At 46.4% G+C, this 15,918-nt stretch overlaps 1 protein-coding gene across 3 annotated transcripts in view; it reads right to left on the bottom strand.

The window, feature by feature from the left end:
* Positions 1–15,918, bottom strand: part of zgc:123010 (uncharacterized protein LOC641500 homolog) — a 204,531-nt gene that overhangs the window by 124,777 nt on the left and 63,836 nt on the right. For all 3 annotated transcript variants that reach the window (XR_005945696.1, XM_041210199.1, XM_041210198.1), the window contains one exon: positions 2,813–2,938. Coding sequence is in view for 2 of the 3 variants with exons in the window: in XM_041210199.1 (XP_041066133.1) it covers positions 2,813–2,938 (126 nt within the window). In the remaining variant the exon portion in view is untranslated. The remainder of the gene's footprint in view (positions 1–2,812; positions 2,939–15,918) is intronic.

Consider the following 15,918-nt stretch of genomic DNA (forward strand, 5'->3'; position numbering starts at 1 on the left):
CACACACACAGGACACACACACAGGACACACACACACAGGACACACACACACAGGACACACACACACAGGACACACACACACAGGACACACACACACAGGACACACACACACAGGACACACACACACAGGACACACACACACAGGACACACACACACAGGACACACACACACAGGACACACACACACGACACACACACACACACACACACACACACAGGACACACACACACGACACACACACACACACACAGGACACACACACACACACACACACACACACACACACACACACAGGACACACACAGGACACACACACACACACAGGACACACACACACACACAGGACACACACACACACACAGGACACACACACACACACAGGACACACACACACACACAGGACACACACACACACACAGGACACACACACAGGACACACACACACACAGGACACACACACACACAGGACACACACACACACACAGGACACACACACACACACAGGACACACACACACACACAGGACACACACACACACACACACACGACACACACACACACACACACACACACACACACACACACACACGGACACACAGGACACACACAGACACACACACACGCACACAGGACACACACACACACGACACACACACACGACACACACACACGACACACACACACGACACACACACACACACGACACACACACACACACAGGACACACACACACACAGGACACACACACACACAGGACACACACACACACAGGACACACACACACACAGGACACACACACACACAGGACACACACACACACAGGACACACACACACACAGGACACACACACACACAGGACACACACAGGACACACACACAGGACACACACACAGGACACACACAGGACACACACACACACAGGACACACACAGGACACACACACACACAGGACACACACAGGACACACACACACACAGGACACACACAGGACACACACACACACAGGACACACACAGGACACAGGACACACACAGGACACACGCACACACAGGACACACGCACACACAGGACACACGCACACACAGGACACACGCACACACAGGACACACGCACACACAGGACACACGCACACACAGGACACACACACACAGGACACACACACACAGGACACACACAGGACACACACACACACAGGACACACACAGGACACAGGACACACACAGGACACACGCACACACAGGACACACGCACACAGGACACACGCACACAGGACACACGCACACAGGACACACGCACACAGGACACACGCACACAGGACACACGCACACAGGACACACGCACACAGGACACACGCACACAGGACACACGCACACAGGACACACGGACACACGGACACACGGACACACGGACACACGGACACGGACACACGGACACACACACACACACGGACACACACACGACACACGGACACACACACGACACACACACACACACAGGACACACACACACACACAGGACACACAGGACACACAGGACACACACACACACAGGACACACACACACACAGGACACACACACACACAGGACACACACACACACAGGACACACACAGGACATACACACACACACAGGACACACACAGGACACACACACACACAGGACACACACACACACAGGACACACACACACACAGGACACACACACACACACACAGGACACACACACACACACACACAGGACACACACACACACACACAGGACACACACACACACACACACAGGACACACACACACAGGACACACACACACAGGACACACACACACAGGACACACACACACAGGACACACACACACAGGACACACACACACAGGACACACACACACAGGACACACACACAGGACACACACACACACAGGACACACACACACACAGGACACACACACACACAGGACACACACACACACAGGACACACACACACACAGGACACACACACACACACACACGACACACACACACACACACACACACAGGACACACACACACACACACACACAGGACACACACACACACAGGACACACACACACACAGGACACACACACACACAGGACACACACACACACACACACACAGGACACACACACACACACACACACAGGACACACACACACACACACACACACAGGACACACACACACACACACACACAGGACACACACACACAGGACACACACACACAGGACACACACACACAGGACACACACACACACACAGGACACACACACACACACAGGACACAGGACACACACACACACAGGACACAGGACACACACACACAGGACACAGGACACACACAGACACAGGACACAGGACACACACACACAGGACACAGGACACACACAGGACACACACACACACACACACACACACACACACACACACACACACACACACACACACACACAGGACACACACACACAGGACACACACTGGACACACACACACACACACACACGGGAACACACAAAGTACACACACACACACACACACACACACGAATACACACACACAAATACACAGACATAGGGACACATACACCCACCTATTCAGACACACATACAACCCCAATAAGAGCCACACACACACACAGACAAGGGAACACATACAGACACACACACACAGGAACACACACTCACATAGAGACACAGGCATACATGGGAACACACACACACACACATGAATACACAGACACACGCACACACAGGGGACACACACACACGGGGAAACACACACACACACACACACACTCACCTCATGGCTTTTAGCCTCATTCTCTTTGTTTTCCTTTGACTTTTTGTCAGGTTTGGCTTTGCTCTTGGGTCTAATGTGACTGGCAGCATTGGCTACAAAAGCGCTGCTTACATCCCATTCAGGCTCCTGGGGAAAAAAAATCAAACCAAAGATACTTAAACATAAATGCATCATCTCAGCCCTTTTGAATCTTCCTCCCCCTACCCTCTGGACAGCTGTTAGGAATCGACCCCATATAAACCTGGAGGCGAGGAAACAATGGACACCTCAGGTCTGAACCCACAGCCTCACATTTCACGGAGACACCATGTTGGAGATTTGAGGACCCAGGCAGTTTCTTTCCTTAATCTATCCCCATCCCCATCCCAATCTTCACACTGGGCTGGAGAGGATCTTCAACTGCTGTGCCCGGCAGATACATATTCCTCTTTCCAAAGGCTTCGTATTTTTAATAAGACTTCATAACAATAAAATTCCCCCATCAAGAGCCGCTCACTCTCCATCTTCCCCAAATTATTGGAAAGATATAACACAGAGACACACCACTGTGCCTGAATTGGCCCTTTGAAAGAAAGAGTTAACCAGTTAGTCCCAGTCCCAGACACTTGGTGGCTGTGAAAGCTGCCATATAAAAGCTAGTCTCTCTTTAACTGCTTCTTCGATGCGCTCGCATGATGTTTAAACGGACTCAGGCTGAACATTCCCTGAAACCACTCTGTCTATAGTACTGCAGAATGGACAGCGCCTCTGCATTAAGTTTGCACAGAAAACGTCCTCGCTGTTTTGTTTCTGTGTGTGTGTGTGTTTGTCTGAACGGATGTGCAGCCCCGATTACAAGTGTAAGAGAAGTGGTGACAGAGAGTGGGGGGGAAATCCTGGTGCTTGGCCTCATCTGCAATCTTGGCCAGGATTCCAAAGAGCAGCAGCAGTGACCCCTTGTGGCGGTTTCCAGGCTGACACATCTCCAGCCGCCACTGTTCTGAGATTCCCTCTCACCAGTAAACACTTGCCCGTCTATCCAGCCGGAACACACCTGGAAACGCTGTCCATAGGTGGGATTATGGTAAAATCCTTCCTGAAATGCTAACGTCCACCACCTCCAGCTTATCCACCGACTTATAAAGTAACCTTCTCAATGAATCAAATAAATTGCTCTGATGTGTGATCAGTCCCTTCTCCATAGATTCTGGCTCTCTCTGATCAGACCTGATCTTTTCAGATAATCATCTACAGCCTCCCTCAAACTCTGAGACAAAATTCACCACAATTCAAATAAGGTTCGCACATCTGTATTTTCTCAGTTTAAAAGCAAAAATGGCGGCCAGGTTTGCTATTTTCCAATCCATTAAGCATTAGATATGAGATCAGTGGGCTGTACTACTGACTCCGAGTCATTCGACTGCGAATTTAAGCTCCGTTCCAGAGACTGGAGCACCACATCTAGGCTGACGCCTCTGTGCGTCACTGAGTGGGGGCTGCGTTGCTGCAGCTGCTGCCATTTTGATGAGGTTTTAAACCGAGGCCCTGTTCGCCCTCTCAGACCCCGCGGCACCATCTCGAAGTCGTGCAGGTGAATTATCCCTCAATGCCCTGGCCAATCATTGACCCGTCAACCAATATCACTAAAAGCAGATTATTGGCGCATTGCTGTTTGTGGGAGCCTGCTGTGCACAAGTTGGCTGCCACCTGTCTCACATTACAACATTCAAAAGTGCTTGACTGGGTGTACAGTGCATTAAGATGTCATAATGGGTGCTATATAAATGCAAGTCTTGGACAATTCTCATGGAGTTTGAAAGATATCAGTGAGGGGATTCCTGCTGCTTTATTCTCAAAAGCTTTGGCAAAAGTTAATCAAGCTGAAACATTAACGCTGCTTTTTGCTCTTCCTCTCTCCACAGATGCTGCCTGACCAGTGGAGAGTTTTCCAGTATTTTGGGTTTATAATTGCAAACATTGGGTGAGCTTCATTGTCTCAGAGCAATGTGTGCAATCTGACCCTATCTGGGTTGTCATTCTGGAATGTTTTCTTTATTCATTCATCGGGGTGCGGGTGTCACTGGGCTAGGCCAGCATTTATTGCCCATCCCTAATTGCCCTTGAGAAGGTGGTGGTGAGCTGTCTTCGTCAACCGCTGCAGTCCATGTGGGGTAGGTACACCCACCGTGCTGTTAGGGAGGGAGCTGTCTCAGCAACAGTGATATATTTCCAAGTCAGTCTTGGATGGGGACTTCTATGTGTCTGTTGCCCTTGTCCTTCCAGATGGTAGCGATCCTGGGTTCTAAAGAGCCTTGGTGAGTTGCTGCAGTGCATCCTGTAGATGGTACACACACTGCTGCTACTGTGTGTCGGTGATGGAGGGAGTGAATGTTTGTGGATGGGGTGTCAATCAAGCGGGCTGCTTTGTTCTGGACAGTGTCAAGCTTCTTGAGCGTTATGGAAGCTGCAATCATCCAGGCAAATGGAGAGTATTCCACCACACTCCTGACTTGTGGCTTGTAGATGGTGGGCAGGCTTTGGGGAGTCAGGAGGTGAATTATTCGCTGCAAGGTTCCAAGTCTCTGACCTGCTTTTGTAGCCCCAGTGTTTATATGGCTAGTCCAGTTCAGTTTCTGGTCAATGGTGGCCCCCAAGATGTTGAAGCGGTTTGACACAAGTTGCTTGCTAGGCCATTTCAGAGGACAGTTAAGAGTTAACCACATTGCTGTGGGTCTGGAGTCACACATAGGCCAGACCAGGTAAGGAAGGCAGATTTCCTTCCCTAAAGGATATTAGCAGGGAGCAATGGAATCTACACAACTATTCAAATTATCACAAATTAGCATTCTAAATGGCTGGTGCATCTCAGAATTCTGTACGCCAAGTCTGGCCTTATCAGGAACATTACATAAATTAATGCAAAAATCTCTTCCAGATCAGGAAAGGTAAAAGCCCTCAAAATGCTTATCCTCCTGTGAACTGAAATAGACAAAAAGAAAAATGAACAAAGGCAACTCTTCACAACTGAATAAACCCATCAATCACTGAGGCTGTGAGACAAAGGAGAGGTGATCGTCTAGCCTGATTATAACCGCCAGCAGCGTGTGCATCTCCCAGGGGTTCCACAGGTCTCTCTGTTTCCAAATAGGTTGCAAAATAAAACAATGACAACTTCCTGTTCCAAGTGAGTGTCAGGAGTAATTGACATCATCGGATGACACATGCATGTGTGAATAGTTAACCTTTGGAACCTTGGAACCTGCCAACATTCAAAGTCTTGATGTCAAATCCAGGCTGGCCCTCCCAGTACAGTACCAAGGGAACGCTATGCTATCAGAGATGTTATTTTTTGAATGAGACATTAAACTGAGACCCCCATCTGCCCCCTTAGATGGATATAGGTGACGACCATGGGGTCTTTTATGAGAAGTTGAGCTCCCCTTCCTCCCCAAAGTATCCAGACCAATATTCATTCCTCAACCAACACCATTAAAACAGATTATGTGGTCATTATCTAGTCCTGACTCCCCAAAGCCTGTGCACCATCTACAAGACACAGCCAGTAGTGTGATGGAATACTCTCCACTTGCCTGGATGAATGCAGCTCCCACAACACTCAAGAAGGTTGACAGTGTCCAGGACAACATAGGCTCACTTGATTGGCACAACATCCACCACCTTAAACACTCGCTTCCCTGACCACCGATGCACAGTAGCAGCAGTGTGTACCATCTACAAGATGCGCTGCAGGAATTCACCAAGGCTCCTTTGATTGCACCTTCCAAACCCACGACCACTACCATCTAGAAGGACAAGGGCAGCAGACACATGGGGACACCACCACCTGCAAGTTCCCCTCCAAGTCACTTTGGAACTCTTTCACTGTTCCTTCACTATAATTGGGTCAAAACCCTGGAGCTCCCTCCCTAACCGCACTGTGGGTGAACCTACACCACATGGACCGCAGCGGTTCCAGAAGGCAGCTCACCACCACCTTCACGTGGGCTACTAGGGATGGGCAATAAAGGCTGGTCCAATCAGCTAAGCCCACATCCTGGGTTAACAACTTCTCGCCCATTCAAGGAGATCAGGCATTAAAATTGCCCGTGTCTCAAATTTTCTCTTATGCCCTCCCCATTCAGAATGATTCCAGCCCCCCCCTCCCCTCCTCCACTCACACCCTCCCCTAAAGGAGCGACAGTCTCAACTTGAAAATCTATGCCTGAAACCATTAGCAATCTTCAAAATGTCTGACAGGGTACTCTGTCACCCTGGGAGTCCATAGCTGAATATGTCCCACTCCCAATGTTACACATTCCAGGGACAGTGACAGGACCTGTGGGAGAACACAGACCGGTTGTGGGGGGGGAGTTCAGGCATGCTCAGAGTTTGAAAAATAGACAGTGACATCACAGGAAAGCCATGAGTCGATTGCTTGATGAGTAGCTGTTCTTAGGGAGTGTGCATAAAGCACTGAAAATTAGAAAAACGTAAATTTTTAAATGACCCTTAAATAGCTACCTTATCATTCACTAAGAGACTCCAGCAGAGGGAAGTCAGAAGCTGGTGAGTCCACTGTTTTATTTTTAAGTGTTAGAGTTTATTCTATCACTAAGGTTTAAATCAGTACAGTAAGTGGCGGTGAGGAGAGGCATTAATTTTAAAAATTAGGCGAGTAATTAATTAGTTAATTAAAACACAGTAAGGATGGCAGGGCAGGTGATGTGTTGCAGCTGCAGTTTGTGAGATCCAAGGCAGCCATGTCTGTAGGAAGTGTCTGCAGCTTGAGGAGCTTCAGCTCAATGTGTTGCTGGGCTATCTACCGATACCACGATGTATCGGGGTGGGGGGGGGGGGAGGGGTGGAGAGTTACCTGGGCACGTTGCCCCTGGAGGCAGTCACACTCATACGAATAGAGTCATCCGATTCGGTCAGTGGTCAAGGGCAGATGTGTGTGACTGCGAATGAGGCAGGTATGGGGGCTGAGAAGGAAGAAATGGAGGAGCCTCGGCCCATGAAATTGTCCAATAAGTTCAAGGCTCTTGCAAGTCTTTTAGATGACAACGGAGGCTGCAGGGTGGATGAGTGGCACTGTGGTACAGGAAGCCATTCAATCGGGGGAGTAAACAGGAATGGTGTGGTAGTTGAGGATAGTATAGCCGGGGGATAGACACAGTTCTGTGCGGTCAACAGCATGAACCCAGCAGGCTGCGTTGCCTGCCCGGGGCCAGGGTTTGGGACATCTCCTTGGGGCTGGAGAGGAAATTGCCGTGGGAGGAGGGGAATCCAGATGTCGTGGTCCATGTGGGACACCAACAACATAGACAGGACTAGGAACAAGGTTCTGCATTGGAAGTACGAGCAGCTCGGGGCTAAATTACAAGGCAGGACCTCAAAGGTAATAATCTCTGGATTATTACCTGAGCCATAAGCAAATTGCCGTAGGGTAAATAAGATTAGAGAGATGAACGTGTGGCGCAAAGACTGGTGTGGGAGAAATGCGTTTCGATTCGTGGTGCATGAGCATCAGTACTGGGGAAAGTGGGGGCTGTATCATTAAGACAGGCTTCACCTGAACTGTGCTGGGACCAGTGTTCTGGTGAGTCGTATAACTAGGGTGGTAAGGAGCACTTTAAAATAAACTGTGGGGGAAAGGGACCATGTGAGAGGAGACGCGGTAAATCAAAGAAAGGAACAAGGTAATAGTGCAGGGTAGTGATCTGGATAATGATAACCACAGTGTGGCAGGAAGGGACTTAACAGTAAACCGGCAGATAAGGCCAGAGATTGCAAAAATTATAAAAAAGACAAAATTAAAGGCTCTGCATCTGAATGCGTGCAGCACGCATAACAAAATGGATGAATTGGTAACACAAAGAGAAATAAATATGTATGACCTGACAGCCATTACAGAGACATGACTGCAAGGTGGCCAAGGCTGGGGCCTGAATATTAAAGGGTATTTGATACTTTGAAAAGACAGGAAGCTAAGAAAAGGTGCTGGGGTAGCTCTGTTAATTAAGAGTGTCATTAGTACAGAAGCGAGAGATGACCTTAGCTCAAAACAGTAAGATGTAGGATCAGTTTAGGGAGAGATAAGAAATAGCTACAGTAAGAGGTCACTTGTTGGAGTAGTTTATAGGCCCCCTAACCAGTAATCACATGGTAGGACAGAGTATACAGGAAGAACTAAATGGAGTATGGAAGACAGGTACCACAATAATCATGGGTGATTTTAATCTACTTGTAAATTGGGCGAATAAGATTGGCAAAGATAGGATCCCAGTGGATTAGAAAATGGCAAATGTAACACCTTTATTTAAAAATGGAGGGAGTCAGAAAGCAGGAAACTATAGGCCAGTTAGCCTAACATCTGTTATAGGGAAATGGCTAGAATCCATTATCAAGAAAGTGAGAACAGGATACTTAGAAAATCATATTGGGATCAGGTAGAGTCAACATGGGTTTATGAAAGGAAAATTATGTTTAATGATTTATTAGAGCTCTTTGAGGGAGTAACAAGCAAGGTGGATAAAGGGGAACCTGTAGATGTGGATTTCCAAAAGGCATTTGATAAGGTTCTATGGGTGACATATGCATGGATAAAGGATTGGTTATCTAACAGGAAACAGAGAGTAGGGATAAATGGTTCATTTTCAGGTTGGGAAGCTGTAATTAGTGGAGTGTCACAGGGATCAGTGCTGGGACCTCAGCTATTTGCAACCTATATCAATGACTTGGATGAAGGGACCAAATATATGGTTGCTAAATTTGATGACTCCAAGATAGGTAGGAAAGTAAGCTGTCAAGAGGAGATAGAGTCTACAAAGGGATATAGACAGGTTAATCGCATGGGCAAAGATTTGGCAGATAGAGTATAATGTGGGAAAATGTGAACTTCTCCACTTTGGCAGGAAGAATAGAAAAGCAATATGCTATTTAAATTGAATAAAAACAGAAAATGCTGGAAAAACTCAACGGGTCTGGCAGCATCTGTGGAGAGAGAAACAGAGTTAACGTTTCGAGTCCGTATAACTCTTCTTCAGAGCTAAAGTAAATAAGAAATATAAATGAATAAATATCTTTTTAAAATTGGATTATAAAAGGGGTGAGGATGGAGGGGAGAGAGTTCATGGTCTGGAGCCGTTGAACTCGATACTAAGTCCGGAAGGCTGTAAAGTGCCTAGTCGGAAGATGAGGTGCTGTTCCTCCAGTTTGTGTTGAGCTTCACTGGAACAATGCAGCAGGCCAAGGATGGACAAGTGGGCAGGAGAGCAGGGTGGGGTGTTGAAATGGCAAGCGACAGGGAGGTCTGGGTCATGCTCGCGGACTTAATTATTTATTTTATCCTTTTTCCACAACCACCCCCTCTCTCCCCACAACAGGACCATCCGTCACTTGTTTAAATGTTTTGCTTTCACGGAGCATTGACACTTGTTTTTTATTCATTCATGGGATGTGGGCTTTGCTGGCTGGGCCAACATTTATTACCCATCCCTGGTTGCTATCTTACCTTTATGCCACTATCAGCACCTCCTTTAGTCTTTAACACTACCATTAACACTCTCCTTGTCCTGTGTCCATGACATCATTGTCAAACCTCTCCTGAGCTCCCACCTATCCCTGACCTTCTATTTTGCCCCACCCCCCACTTAAACAGTATAAAATCCATCGCATTTCTACTTCTCTTTAGCTCTGAAGAAGAGTCACACAGACTCAGAACGTTAACTTTTTTCTCTCCCCACAGGTGCTGCCAGACATGCTGAGTTCTTCCAGCATTTTCTGTTTTTATTTCAGATTTCTAACATCCGCAGTATTTTGCTTTTACGTTTAGGTTATTTAAATGGAGAGAGATTGCAGAACCCAGCAGTGCGAGGGATCTGGGTGTACTGGTCCATGAATCTCAAAAGGTTAGTTTGCAGATAGATACAGCAAGTGAACAGGAAGGCAAATGGAAATGTTGGTATTTATTGCAAGGGGTATGGAATTCAAAAGCAGGGAGGTTTTACTGCAGCTGTTCAGGGCCATGGTGAGACCACATCTGGAATACTGTGCACCGCTTTGGTCTCCTTATTTGAAAAGGATAGGATTGCATTGGAAGCAGTTCAGAGAAGGTTCACTCGACTCACTCCTGGGATGATGGGCTTATCTTATGAAGAAAGGTTGAACAGGTTACACCTACACCCGTGCAATTTAGAAGAATGAGAGGCGATCTTATTGAAACGCAGAAGATCCTGAGGGGACTTGACAGGGTTGAGGGCTGAGAGGATGCTCCCCTTGTGGGAGAGACTAGAACCAGGGAACACAGTTTAAAAATTAAAGGCGTCCCTTTTAAGGCAGACCAAAAGGAGGATTTTCCTTTCTCTGGGGGTTGTTGATCTGTGGAAGTCCCTTCCCCAGAAAGCAGGGGAGCTTGTGTCATTGAAGTTGTTCAAGACGGAGTTACATAGGTTTTGGATAAACAAGGGAGTCAAGGGTTATGGAAGACAGACAGGAAAGTGGAACTGAGGCCACAATCAGATCAGCCATGATCCTATCAAATGGTGGAGCTGGCCGGCTGACCTACTCCTGCTCCTAAGTCCTATGCTCCTATTTCAGAGATTGATAATAAGGGAGAAAAACCACAAACATTTCAGTTACCAGTAGAAAAAGATAAAACTAGCTAGCAATCATGAGGAGGAAAGATCAATTTATTTACCGGCTGTAATGCATTACCAAGCCTGGAAGGGGTTAGGCAAAAATAGATTAATTGTTTTGCTTTGAATTTCTTTGTTATAAAAAGGTGAACTTCAAATAACACTTGCAAGTGCAGTTATAAAAATTGATTCTGAAGTACTTTACCGGCCGATAGGTTCTAGCAAAGAAAAATCATGGAATTTTCGAGTCAAGGGTGCAGTGTGCACAGAACTTTCATTCTATGCCTTGCTTGGTAACACTTGCTTTTCTCCCTCTGAAGGTTCTCTGTGCGAGACACAAGAGCCAGAGAAATAAGATGTAATTACATAAGAAATAGAAGTTAGAGTAGGCCATTCGGCCCCTCGACCCTACTCTACCATTCAATAAGATCATGGCTGATCTTCCACTTCAACTCCACCTTCCCACACTCTCTCTCAGTCCCCCTGGTACCCAAAAATCTATTAACCTCTGTCTTGAACATACTCAACGACTGACCATCCGCGGCTCTCTGGGGTAGAGAATTTCAAAGATTTGTAACCTCTCGAGTGAAGAAATTTCTCCTTATCACAGTCCCTTAGCCTGGGACTGTGACCCCACGTTCTAGATTCTCCGGCCAGGCGAAATGTTTTCTCAGAATCCACTCTGTCGAGCTCCTTAAAAACCTTGGGCCGTAACTTCCAACTAGCATCGGAAAGAGAGATGACCCGCAGGAGTAAGAACAAATAAATATATACTTACCTGCCCTTGAAAATTACGCAGAGGTCATGAGGGGGTGAGAGGAGGGAGGGGTCGCGGTGGTGAGGGGGGGGAGGAAAGAGGGTCAAAGGTCGAGGGAGGGTCGGAGGAGGCTCGGGCAGCGGGGGGGTCGGAGGTCTGGGAGTCTCCTTGGGGCTGGAGGAGGTCGGAGCAGTGGGGAGGGGTCCAGAGGTTGGAGCAGTGGGACACCAACAACATCGGACTAGGTCGGGTTCTGCATTGGGAGTACGAGAGCAATTACAAGGCAGACCTAAAGGTGGGGAGGATTATTACAGGAGTAAGCGGGGCAGTGTGATCAACGTGTAAGAAGTGGTGTGAGAGCGTTTCGATTCAGGTACTGGGGAAAGTGGGGGCTGTATCATTAAGACAGGCTTCACCTGAACTGTGCTGGGACCAGTGTTCTGGTGAGTCGTATAACTAGGGTGGTAAGGAGCACTTTAAAATAAACTGTGGGGGAAAGGGACCATGTGAGAGGAGACGCGGTAAATCAAAGAAAGGAACAAGGTAATAGTGCAGGGTAGTGATCTGGATAATGATAACCACAGTGTGGCAGGAAGGGACTTAACAGTAAACCGGCAGATAAGGCCAGAGATTGCAAAAATTATAAAAAAGACAAAATTAAAGGCTCTGCATCTGAATGCGTGCAGCACGCATAACAAAATGGATGAATTGGTAACACAAAGAGAAATAAATATGTATGACCTGACAGCCATTACAGAGACATGACTGCAAGGTGGCCAAGGCTGGGGCCTGAATATTAAAGGGTATTTGATACTTTGAAAAGACAGGAAGCTAAGAAAAGGTGCTGGGGTAGCTCTGTTAATTAAGAGTGTCATTAGTACAGAAGCGAGAGATGACCTTAGCTCAAAACAGTAAGATGTAGGATCAGTTTAGGGAGAGATAAGAAATAGCTACAGTAAGAGGTCACTTGTTGGAGTAGTTTATAGGCCCCCTAACCAGTAATCACATGGTAGGACAGAGTATACAGGAAGAACTAAATGGAGTATGGAAGACAGGTACCACAATAATCATGGGTGATTTTAATCTACTTGTAAATTGGGCGAATAAGATTGGCAAAGATAGGATCCCAGTGGATTAGAAAATGGCAAATGTAACACCTTTATTTAAAAATGGAGGGAGTCAGAAAGCAGGAAACTATAGGCCAGTTAGCCTAACATCTGTTATAGGGAAATGGCTAGAATCCATTATCAAGAAAGTGAGAACAGGATACTTAGAAAATCATATTGGGATCAGGTAGAGTCAACATGGGTTTATGAAAGGAAAATTATGTTTAATGATTTATTAGAGCTCTTTGAGGGAGTAACAAGCAAGGTGGATAAAGGGGAACCTGTAGATGTGGATTTCCAAAAGGCATTTGATAAGGTTCTATGGGTGACATATGCATGGATAAAGGATTGGTTATCTAACAGGAAACAGAGAGTAGGGATAAATGGTTCATTTTCAGGTTGGGAAGCTGTAATTAGTGGAGTGTCACAGGGATCAGTGCTGGGACCTCAGCTATTTGCAACCTATATCAATGACTTGGATGAAGGGACCAAATATATGGTTGCTAAATTTGATGACTCCAAGATAGGTAGGAAAGTAAGCTGTCAAGAGGAGATAGAGTCTACAAAGGGATATAGACAGGTTAATCGCATGGGCAAAGATTTGGCAGATAGAGTATAATGTGGGAAAATGTGAACTTCTCCACTTTGGCAGGAAGAATAGAAAAGCAATATGCTATTTAAATTGAATAAAAACAGAAAATGCTGGAAAAACTCAACGGGTCTGGCAGCATCTGTGGAGAGAGAAACAGAGTTAACGTTTCGAGTCCGTATAACTCTTCTTCAGAGCTAAAGTAAATAAGAAATATAAATGAATAAATATCTTTTTAAAATTGGATTATAAAAGGGGTGAGGATGGAGGGGAGAGAGTTCATGGTCTGGAGCCGTTGAACTCGATACTAAGTCCGGAAGGCTGTAAAGTGCCTAGTCGGAAGATGAGGTGCTGTTCCTCCAGTTTGTGTTGAGCTTCACTGGAACAATGCAGCAGGCCAAGGATGGACAAGTGGGCAGGAGAGCAGGGTGGGGTGTTGAAATGGCAAGCGACAGGGAGGTCTGGGTCATGCTCGCGGACTTAATTATTTATTTTATCCTTTTTCCACAACCACCCCCTCTCTCCCCACAACAGGACCATCCGTCACTTGTTTAAATGTTTTGCTTTCACGGAGCATTGACACTTGTTTTTTATTCATTCATGGGATGTGGGCTTTGCTGGCTGGGCCAACATTTATTACCCATCCCTGGTTGCTATCTTACCTTTATGCCACTATCAGCACCTCCTTTAGTCTTTAACACTACCATTAACACTCTCCTTGTCCTGTGTCCATGACATCATTGTCAAACCTCTCCTGAGCTCCCACCTATCCCTGACCTTCTATTTTGCCCCACCCCCCACTTAAACAGTATAAAATCCATCGCATTTCTACTTCTCTTTAGCTCTGAAGAAGAGTCACACAGACTCAGAACGTTAACTTTTTTCTCTCCCCACAGGTGCTGCCAGACATGCTGAGTTCTTCCAGCATTTTCTGTTTTTATTTCAGATTTCTAACATCCGCAGTATTTTGCTTTTACGTTTAGGTTATTTAAATGGAGAGAGATTGCAGAACCCAGCAGTGCGAGGGATCTGGGTGTACTGGTCCATGAATCTCAAAAGGTTAGTTTGCAGATAGATACAGCAAGTGAATAGGAAGGCAAATGGAAATGTTGGTATTTATTGCAAGGGGTATGGAATTCAAAAGCAGGGAGGTTTTACTGCAGCTGTTCAGGGCCATGGTGAGACCACATCTGGAATACTGTGCACCGCTTTGGTCTCCTTATTTGAAAAGGATAGGATTGCATTGGAAGCAGTTCAGAGAAGGTTCACTCGACTCACTCCTGGGATGATGGGCTTATCTTATGAAGAAAGGTTGAACAGGTTACACCTACACCCGTGCAATTTAGAAGAATGAGAGGCGATCTTATTGAAACGCAGAAGATCCTGAGGGGACTTGACAGGGTTGAGGGCTGAGAGGATGCTCCCCTTGTGGGAGAGACTAGAACCAGGGAACACAGTTTAAAAATTAAAGGCGTCCCTTTTAAGGCAGACCAAAAGGAGGATTTTCCTTTCTCTGGGGGTTGTTGATCTGTGGAAGTCCCTTCCCCAGAAAGCAGGGGAGCTTGTGTCATTGAAGTTGTTCAAGACGGAGTTACATAGGTTTTGGATAAACAAGGGAGTCAAGGGTTATGGAAGACAGACAGGAAAGTGGAACTGAGGCCACAATCAGATCAGCCATGATCCTATCAAATGGTGGAGCTGGCCGGCTGACCTACTCCTGCTCCTAAGTCCTATGCTCCTATTTCAGAGATTGATAATAAGGGAGAAAAACCACAAACATTTCAGTTACCAGTAGAAAAAGATAAAACTAGCTAGCAATCATGAGGAGGAAAGATCAATTTATTTACCGGCTGTAATGCATTACCAAGCCTGGAAGGGGTTAGGCAAAAATAGATTAATTGTTTTGCTTTGAATTTCTTTGTTATAAAAAGGTGAACTTCAAATAACACTTGCAAGTGCAGTTATAAAAATTGATTCTGAAGTACTTTACCGGCCGATAGGTTCTAGCAAAGAAAAATCATGGAATTTTCGAGTCAAGG

This window comes from Carcharodon carcharias, chromosome 17 (genome assembly GCF_017639515.1).
Source record: "Carcharodon carcharias isolate sCarCar2 chromosome 17, sCarCar2.pri, whole genome shotgun sequence".
NCBI classification, from domain to species: domain Eukaryota; kingdom Metazoa; phylum Chordata; class Chondrichthyes; order Lamniformes; family Lamnidae; genus Carcharodon; species Carcharodon carcharias.